We start from the raw sequence: 10,006 nt of genomic DNA on the forward strand, positions 1-10,006 counted from the left end.
CTTTAAAACAATTTGAATCCAAAGGTATTTCAAGAAGTAAAAAGAAGTTACCTAGAAAAATCCTTATCTACTTCATATTCATACTTCATCCATGTATCTTGATATACTGAAAATTCCATTATGGTTAATAAAGCCATTGTGGTAAATGCTATTAGAGAAACTGAGAAACGAAACAAAAAACCAGAATTAAAACAATTTTTAAAAAGTAAACAGGAAACTATTTTAAGTGAGATTAAAATTAGCAAAGAAAGCCCTTATGATTGCCATGTGAATGGATACTATAAAAGGTTTTTCTTAAAATGTTCATTATACATTTCTTTCTAAAACAGCTCAAAAATGAAGATTTAATGAGTGCAAACATGAACACAAACATTTCTACTATTGAGAAGCATTTTATCTCATCAATATTAAGGGTATCTCACTAAATAGATTTGCCAAATTTTACAAGACACAGAATTTTTCCTTTCTTGTATATGGCACTGCCATAGGCATGATAAATGAGGAAAGTAAGCATAAGTCTTACACTACAAATTTGAAAGCAGTCCCCTCATAATTAAAAACACATCCATGCCTATAGCCAATCTATAAAAAAACTAGACTAATTCTTAGCTCTTGAGAAGCCATGACAATCTGTGTACCAGAAACGCAAATAACATCTCCAAATCTCTAATAAAATTCTCATCTACTTTGGAATCTCCTAAATATATCACCTCATTTATAAAAGAAAAGACCTGACAAAAAGAAAAGAACTATCTTATACTGTGACAAAATATACTTAAAATGGATTGTGCAACAAGAACTTGCACTTTTTCATTAAAAAAAAAAACTTAATAACAGGTTAGAAATAGCAAGAAACTTAACTACACATTTTACCAAATGAAATGTCAATCTTATGTGAAATATTTTATTAGCTCTTCATGGGGAAAGAAATAATAGTAAATACTATCATAGTCGCATATTTTTCTTACATATTTCATATTTGTTTTATTTAATGAACACTTCTTTTTGTACCAGGTACTGCATTAAGCATTTTTTAAATATTAATTTACTTAATCATTAGAGTAACCCTACCAGGTAAAAACTGATATTATCCCCATTTCATGGAAGAAGAAACTAAAGCATAGATGGATTAAGTAACTTCCTTAAGGTCAAGTAGTTAGGAAAAGGTAGAGGTGGGATTTAAATCCAGACCGTCTGGTTCCAGAGTCTAAGCTCTTAACTATTACCTCATGCTGCCTCTCTCCAGTAATATGAAACTAAGATTTCTATTATAATGTCTAAATTGATTTATTCTTAACCAAAATAGGACTGAAGCAGTTTAAGATCGTTAAATAACTTCTTCCAAGTTCAATTCTATTCATATATAATTATACATAACTCAAGAGCACCAAAGCAGTAAAGTTGGATTAATTTGTTCAGCAATGTTTTAATAAATGCTGCTAAACGCATAGACTGCACTGGGTTTAGATGCCAAAGAAAATATACATGACAATAAAATTAGGGCAAACAGTGTGACATAAGGACAGACCAGTCACAAAGTTATTGTGCAACGCATTGATGAGTTCTTCTTCATGACTACATTTCTGTATGTTGTTGACTGGCTCCCTAAGAAGCTGCGCTTGAAGGAGTTTTAATTGGAACTGATACTCACCTGTACCCCCACTGGCTGAAGTCTCTACATAGCTGTCAGGAACCTTTGGAAAGGCATCCAGCTCTTTCACCAAACTTAAGGTTTTTTTCCGATTCAGTCGCCTCATCTTCAGGAAAACCTTCTTCTTTCATATAGTCATGCTAAGGAATAAATAATGACTAAATGAATACTCTAAAAAAGATACAAAGGTTTCTTTTAATTTTGGATAACTGACAAATGTTGTTGGAATGACTTAACATTTCACTCCTCCTTGAGAAAAAAAGCTTAATGCTTATACGCACCTCTCCTTTCTCCATCCCACCCTGACAAAACATACTAATGAAAGGCAATTTACACACACACATTAAACAGCAAAAAAGTGAAAAGCAATTCACATTCATAATATTTAAATATACAAATTAAAATAAGAAATAATTTTTCTTCTATTAAATTAGCAAATATTAAAATACATTCCTACTAATAGATGACAATGAAATAAAATAGATATGCTAATCTATTGCTAGAAGAATATAAATATTCACCACTCTCCTTTTGACTAAGTAAATTCCCTTTTTAGGAAAGTATCCTGAGGTAATAATCTGGTTGTCACCAAAACCTTGATTATGAGGATAATTCTCATTATGAGACTAATTCTCATATTGTTATTTTTAAATATCAAAGAAAGAAAGAAATGCTGGGTAGCAAATATACAAACTATGGTGAATTAAAAGCTCTGAATATATGTAAACACTGAAAATCTTATAAAAGAAAACATTTAATGACATAGGAAAACACTCATAATACATTAGGAAAAGACTAGAAGGTTGTAGAAGTCCAGTTTTATGGGAAACGGGAGGAAAGATACACAAGAAACTGATTCAAAGTCTATATGCAAAAATGTTAAAAGGAAATTATGGAAGGATTTTAATTGTCTTTTTAACAAAATTTTGGACTAAGTTATCTATTTTTGCAATAAAAGTATTAATTTAAAAATTGACTGCTTGGTATTCTTTTTTTGACCAGTATGCCAACTATTTCTAAACTATGTTACAAAGCCGTAAAAATAACTGAATTCTCAAATATTCATATAATTTTTATAAGACTGATTTATATAAATAATACTATAGGTGATACTATAAAGCATTACTAGAAATCAAAGTTGTATTAATAAAATCAACACCTAATAGAATAAATCAAATGGTTGCAGGAGCCGCTAAAAGAAAAAGAATTTCTCTAGAAGAAAGCAGACTCATCTGAAATCCAATGGGTAGGATTAATATAGAAAGAATGGGCCACAGAAAGGACATTTGTGAACAAAAAGGAGAGTCAGAGAAGTAAAAACTGGCCAGTGATCATGAATACTGTCCAAGAGACCAGTCTCTAACCAGGGGCACTACTAATCAGTCCACAAGGAGGCTACTGCTCTAAAGTGAACCTGGAAGCGTTAATATGTTGATTTCATTTGCTATTAAAAACATCCAACTAACTTCTTTCCTATTCCATATGCACAACATGGCCTTCAGATTATAATTTTGCTTTTCATGTGTATGTTTTTCTTAACGAAAAAAGAGACATGTAGACATGACAGATGAGTTTCTGATCCCCATGACAATTATAAAACTGGTATTCTCATTTGTAAATTAAGCTTCTGAGTGTTTGTAGGCATAAGCTGCGCTCCCTAAGTTTATTAAACTCAGAGTAATCAAATTTATTTTCTGTACCTGCTTAGTGGTAACTACACCAAGATTGATTCTTCTTCAGTCTTTCAATTTCTACTCATTCCTATTGGAGTTAAATATTAAATATGTTCAAACCTCTTATCTTTAGAACAAAACTCTACATTAAATCCAGTCCAACTCCAGCTATAGATCTCTGGCTGCTTATCTATAAGCCAAACTTAATAGAATGAATTGTTGGGGCACCTGGCTGGCTCAGTCAATTGAGCATGTGACTCTTGATCTCAGGGTGGTAAGCTCAAGCCCCATGCTGGGGGTAGAGTTTACTATAAAAAAAAAAAAAAAAAAGAACTGTCCCCATTTGTACACTGTGACTACTTCCTCACTACATGCTCACCTCTTAACTACATTTGATCTGAGCTAGGTCATTAACAACTTTTTTAGTATGAAATCTTATGGACATTTTTTAGTCCTTATCTAATTTTGACTCAAAAAAGTTTATCACTTCTTTTTCTTCTTGAAACAGCATCTGACCTTGGCTTAAGTGATACTATATTCCTGATTTTCATTCTACCTTGAAGACCTTCTTTGGCTTACTGTACAGATTCCTCTTCCTTTCAGATTCTGCACTTGGTGCTCCTCCCAACCTCCACATTTTCCCCCAGTGATCTCCCAACCCTACAATTTCCATCTACATGCTGATTCCTCTCAAATCTTTATTCCCAGTACAAATCTCTCTGCAGACATGTATATATTTTTCTTTCTATGACATTTTCATTGGGTCATTCCAAAGACAATTCAGCCTCAATTAATTGCTTTTTTAATTTTCTGTTTTCTCCACCGTAGTGTTAGAGCCGGAACCTGTCTCACTTGATCTGTAGATCTCCAACACCTGGGACAGGGGTATTTAATAAATACTAACGGGAAAAAAGGAAGGAGAGAAGGGAGGGAGGGAGGGAGGAAGAGACATTCCCCAAATAAGGAAGGAAGGAAGGAAATTTCCCCAGAAATACCCATGACACCACAGCTTTCCAATCAAAACAGTTATATAAGTAAATATATAAAAATATAAGATCCACAAGGAGAGGAATTTTTTTTTCCACTCTAGTAGTCCTAGTACTTAGAAGAGTGGTTGGCACATAATAGGTATAGAGAGCATTGATGAGCAAATGAATTAAACTGAATTTTACTCCTAAACTTTATTTTTCTAAGCTTTATAAATTTCTTTTAAATTACATATAAAGATATGACAGCAGCTGGTTTTACAAACCTTCTAACAATTCATACAGCTTATTCAGCACTCCTCCCACTTGGCTACTTCCCAGACTCTATTATCTTCCATTCTTATTTTCCACGATTACTTTTCTAGAATGGAGCACCTTGCCACTCTGCCATTCCTGTCCCACTCCTGTTAGATCAGGACTAACCTACATCCAAGAAACCCATTCCATCCTCAGTACTTGCCACTCTACTCCACAGAGCCACTGTTCTGATATGAACAAATTATCCAATAACTTCTAGTTTTTCTAAAAGCATCCTTTTACCTGCTTTTTTCATGGAACTTGACATTCTCCTGGTGGTAATTCCCTTCGAATCCTTACTTCATTTCTGAGACTCACAGGGTAAAGCAGCATATGTTTTATATATCATATTACAGTTTCTCAATCATCTCTTCCCTTCTACTTCTAATAATAATAATAAACACATATACTATACAGTTACAGCTTTCATACTATGTGTTAGGTATTATTTGAAGCATTTTATATATTTATTCATGTAACCCCCTAAACGACTCTATGAAGTAGATGCTATTTTTATTCTCATTTATAGTTAAGAAACTGAGGCACAGAACAGTCAAGTAATTTTTGCAAGGCCACACACCAAGTGATAGAACCTGGATTCGATCCCAAGCAGCTTGGCTCCAGAGTCCATGCCCCAAACCAGTGTACACTGACACTTCAGTACATATGATCATCTTCTACTAACATCTGGATATATTTAAAATTTCCTTAATGACTCTAGCACCTGGATCATTCAATATGCTTCTCTTCTTCCTCATTCCATCACAATCCTTTGCAAGTCATGACCCTATGACACTCATCCTATGGCATTCACTCACAATGATAACACTTTTACCAGGTAAGTGTAACTGATTTTCTATGCCAGTGACTTCCATCTATGCAAAGCCACACACAAGCAAGACCACGTTTTGGCACCTCTTAACTTTTAAAACTGCTCCATCTCTAAAATCTAAAACACTAATTTTCCTCTGTGAGCAGAATCAATTATCCTTCTGGCTCTTTAATTTCCTAACTAGGACAGAATTTGTTCTTCATTATCCCTGTGTTTCCAATCCCTTGGACTTCCTCCAGTTATCCAGTTCCACTGCTCCCATTCCCAATTTATATGCTTCTCCATCTAGCTGGGTCAGCCATTTAAAAAAATGCATTTAGAAATACCCTAGATTGGGGCACCTGGGTGACTCAGCTGGTTAAGCATCCAACTCTTGGTTTCAGCTCAGCTCATGATCTCAGGGTCGTGAGATTGAGCCCCGCATGAGGCTCCGTGCTCAGGGAAGAGTCGGCTTGAGACTCTTTCCCTCTCCCTCTGCCCACCAACACCCCCCACCCCGCTTGCACTCTCTTTCTCTCTCAAATAAATTTTGAAAAAAGAAAAAAAAGAAATTCCCTAGATCACTGGTTTCCAGAATTCACTGCCATTCTGTTAGAAAATTTTCTTTTCTGAACCTTAATGAAAAAACCAAAGACAATATAGGAAACTTTTAAAGCTAAATTTATTCAATTTAAAAACCTTGTATCTGAGATTATCTCCTTCCTTTTTTTTAATGTGTCAAAATGTCCTTTCTTTTATGAAATGATAAAAGTAGATAACAGAGGTTTTTGTTTTGATTTTTGGATTAAAAACTGCAATTCTACATCAGTCCTCAAATGCAGCCCCTTTCCCTGTTTTGTTTCGGTTTTTTCCCTCTATTTTGTGTACTGGTCCACAAAATCTAAAAATTTAGGAGCCACTGTATTTGATTCCTTTGCCCACTGGTTGGTGCTGCTCTTCATACTTTCCCAGTCTCCAGTAATATACCTGTTTTCTTCAATTTCTCCCCTAAACTGTCATGTATATTAAGAAGCAAAACAAACAAAAAAAGTCTAGGAAGTCATTGATAATAGCTGAGACTAAGACAATGTTTTGATAAACTGCCTAAGAAATAAGAAACCACCTTTCATGCTGGAACACATATTATCATCAATCTAAGTAATGTCATACAGCCCATATTTCATCATTGCATCCATTTGAATACAATGAGACAATGAGATTTTGCCAAAATTAAAACATAGAATTCATAACACCTTTTAGTCTGCTTAAGTTTAACTACTTCTCCAAACAAAAATGGAGAAACAATTTTACTCCTGTTACCCACATTTTATGAGCTAACTTCTATTTTTAATATATATTTGGCAATATGAGAAACATTTAATTGGTTAATATATATGACCATGTTGACCATGAAGTATGTTCCCTAAAAGGACACAATGAAGTCCTAATCCTGGTGTTTGTGAATGGGCCTTATTTGGAAATATTTGGGTCTTTGAAGATGTAATTAGTTAAGATGAGATCATACTGGATTAGAGAGGCCCAAAATCCAGTGACTGGTGTTCTTTAAGAAGGCCAGGTGAAGACACATAACCAGGAGAGAATGCCATGTGAAGACAGAGGCAGAGATTAGAGGGATGCACCTACAAACCAAGGAGAGCCAAGGATTACCCAGATGCTACAAAAGGCAAGGAAGGATTCTTTCCTAGAGCCCTCAGAGGGAACATGGCCCTGCCAAGACCTTGATTTCAGTCAGCTAAGCTCCAGAACTCTGAGAGAAGATATGTTGATGTTTTTAAGCCATCTAGTTTATGGTAATTTTTTACAGCAGACCTATGAAACTCACACAAGCCATTAATAAGAATGAGAAAGGACGCAGAACAGATATTATCCAGGCCATCAATGAACTTCAGAAACAAAAAGCAAAACAATAACTTACCTGTAACTTTCAATTACTTGATTATATTGCATTAGAATACACTAAAATTTTATTATGAAATATAACTTAGTTTCACTTGACAAATACTGGATATCCTCCCAAGAGTACTTATTCTTTTCACTTAAAAACTTAGACTTTTTACAATAGAGTTCATGTTGTTTTTAAAATCATTTACCCCAACATAATTCAAATAAATCTAGTAAACTTCCAAGTGATTTTAAAAAAAAGGTATACTTGGAAGCTGAGTAAGATGGCATAAATATGACTTTTGTGACCCCAAAAAAACTGGGTTAATATCTAGTTACTTACTAGCTATGTGACAAATTTGGAAAGATCCTCAACATCATAGAATCCGCTATTATATTTTACTTTAAAAGGAGGGAGGGAGGCATAATGGCTACCTCACAGTTTCTAACAAAGATAAATAAATGAGTCATTTGGTAAATTTTTCTAATTCTCAAAAGAAATGCAAAGATTTGTAGAATATTTGGAATTTATATTAAAGTCCTTGAGGAAAGTGGGATAGTATCTGAGATTAGTTAATAATATGAATAGACTGAGGATGATATAAACTGATAGAAAAGCTAAGAGAAGAGGCCGTAGAGTGATGGCAACACAACAATTTGGAAGTGCCTAGCAGCAATGTGAAGCAAGGATAAATACAGTCTTCCTCAAATAACAGCTTGACTGTACTAACTACTCAATAAAAGTGTACAAAACTGAAGTGGAAAAGGTCAGGAACACATAAAATACACTTATAATAGAATGAATGTCTCCAAATACAAGAATGGGCCAACAAGGCACCAAGAGCAGAAGAACTGACCTAGACTACAATAAGATTGTATGGAGTAGTGGAAAGAAGGAATGTGTACCTTAGTAATTGAGAGAACAGCATAAGAAAGCAAGCCACTGGAAGATGGAGTTTAAAGACATATTAACCATATAGAAGAGTATTTAATCACTTTTGGGATCAGAAAGAAATTACATTAAAAAGCATCTTCTTCAGTCTGTATTTTGACTAAGTACCAAGGCAACGTCTTGTGAGTAACTACAGAAGTTAGGAAACAAAAATTTTTAAAGAACAATAGCTAATATTGAATGAATGGTAACTGTATGGCATTGTTCTAAGGGCACGTATTAACTCATTTAATCCTCACCAACAACCTTATGAGTTAAATGTTGTTATTGCCATTTTGCAGATAAGGAAACTAAGACACAAAGAGGTTAATTTGCCCATCATGACATTAAAAGGCAGAATCAGAATAAATACCGAACAACTGTTAAACAGGATTTGTTAGCTGGCAGACTAAATGTAACTTCCATTAAAAATCAGTTTCACTATTTCTTCCAATTAAACCATTAATCGCTAAAGAAAATAAATTTATTTTTTTTTTAATTTTTTTTTTATGTTCCAGACTAGGCCTGATTTCCTTTAAGAGAACTTTCAGGCTTGATATATTTTTATGATCTGTACCCTCAAGCCATTTCAACTCAGTTGTGTACTATAGTTCATTATCAAAAAAAAAAAAACTACTCTCTTCCCCTTCCCCCCCCTCCCCGAAACCATGAAATTTATTTCTTCTCTAGGAGAACTGGAATAACTGCATCAATTTAAAGATATCTATAAACAAAACAAGCGTACTCCTGAATTCTTCATTGTAGAAGCCTGACTCATTTCTTTTAACGGCTATATACCAGAGTTTAATGTATCAGGCTAGGCAATTACTTAAATAAAACTTCAAACAAATGAACAAATCCTGTTTTTAAATGTATCTCTAATTGCTTCTGAAAGCCAGTCCTGCAACATTTTAATAGATATTATGTAACTTTGCGTTAAGTCTTGAGGGCACTAAATCCTAAATATAAAAGTTAAACATGTTTTCCCAAACAATGACCTATCAACCATATACACTATCTATACCCAAGGCTATTTTCTACCACGAATTGACAAGTTACCTTCCGAAGGTAGGTAAAACCTCTAGGGTTTAAAAAAACCTCGAGGGTTTAAGAAAAGTAGTGACACTCAGACCTCTCTCCTATAGCATCTCGCCAGCCGTGCTCCTTTCTCATTTCCCCAAGCGGCGTGCGAAACTCTTTCGAGGCGAGGCCAAGACCTCGGTCTTTCTTAAAGAGAGCAATCTGCTGCCAAGAATTTGGTATTTGCCTGAATGGGGGTGGGGAGCCAGACACCCTGGAGGATGGGGACACGATCCGGCTGGTCTTCACAACACGGGACCCTTCTCAGTGAGGACCAGAAGAGCCATCGGGGCACCGGACACCGCGAGGAGCAATGGGTCAGGGTCAGCCGCTATCGGAGAAGCACTTAAACTCCTTCAAGTTGCAAGACAGGCAGAGAGACACCGGACTGGGGAGAGGGGAGCTCCCAGGCGCAGCGCTGCCCAGGGTCCTGCCAGCAACGCCCCCGGGGGAGGTGGAGCGGCTCCCCAGTCCGGCCCTCTCCCCAGAATGATGAAGACAGGGAGCCAAGCCCATGACAGATTCTCAGCCTCCTTAACCACATTCACGCCCTAAACAGCCTTGGAACAATCGGGAGAACAACACCCAGCGGGGTTTATTTTACCTTGTGTTACGGTATCAGCCGACCGCCATATTTCACAGAAGCCCGGGTCGCCCGGGCTCCCGTTTACCCGA

General features: G+C 35.6%; 1 protein-coding gene across 1 annotated transcript in view; it reads right to left on the reverse strand.

The window, feature by feature from the left end:
- The window catches only part of ERGIC2 (ERGIC and golgi 2), a 42,063-nt gene extending 32,057 nt beyond the window's left edge, over positions 1–10,006 (reverse strand). The window contains exons 1-3 of the mRNA XM_028113307.2: positions 9,936–10,006; positions 1,652–1,791; positions 52–160 (exon numbers count right to left, since the gene is read on the reverse strand). Coding sequence (XP_027969108.1) covers positions 52–160; positions 1,652–1,757 — 215 coding nt within the window. The 5' untranslated portion in view covers positions 1,758–1,791; positions 9,936–10,006. The remainder of the gene's footprint in view (positions 1–51; positions 161–1,651; positions 1,792–9,935) is intronic.

The sequence above is a fragment of the Eumetopias jubatus genome, unplaced genomic scaffold (genome assembly GCF_037043125.1).
Source record: "Eumetopias jubatus isolate StellerSeaLion01/CBP00866 unplaced genomic scaffold, mEumJub1_p1.0 scaffold_8, whole genome shotgun sequence".
Classification (NCBI taxonomy): domain Eukaryota; kingdom Metazoa; phylum Chordata; class Mammalia; order Carnivora; family Otariidae; genus Eumetopias; species Eumetopias jubatus.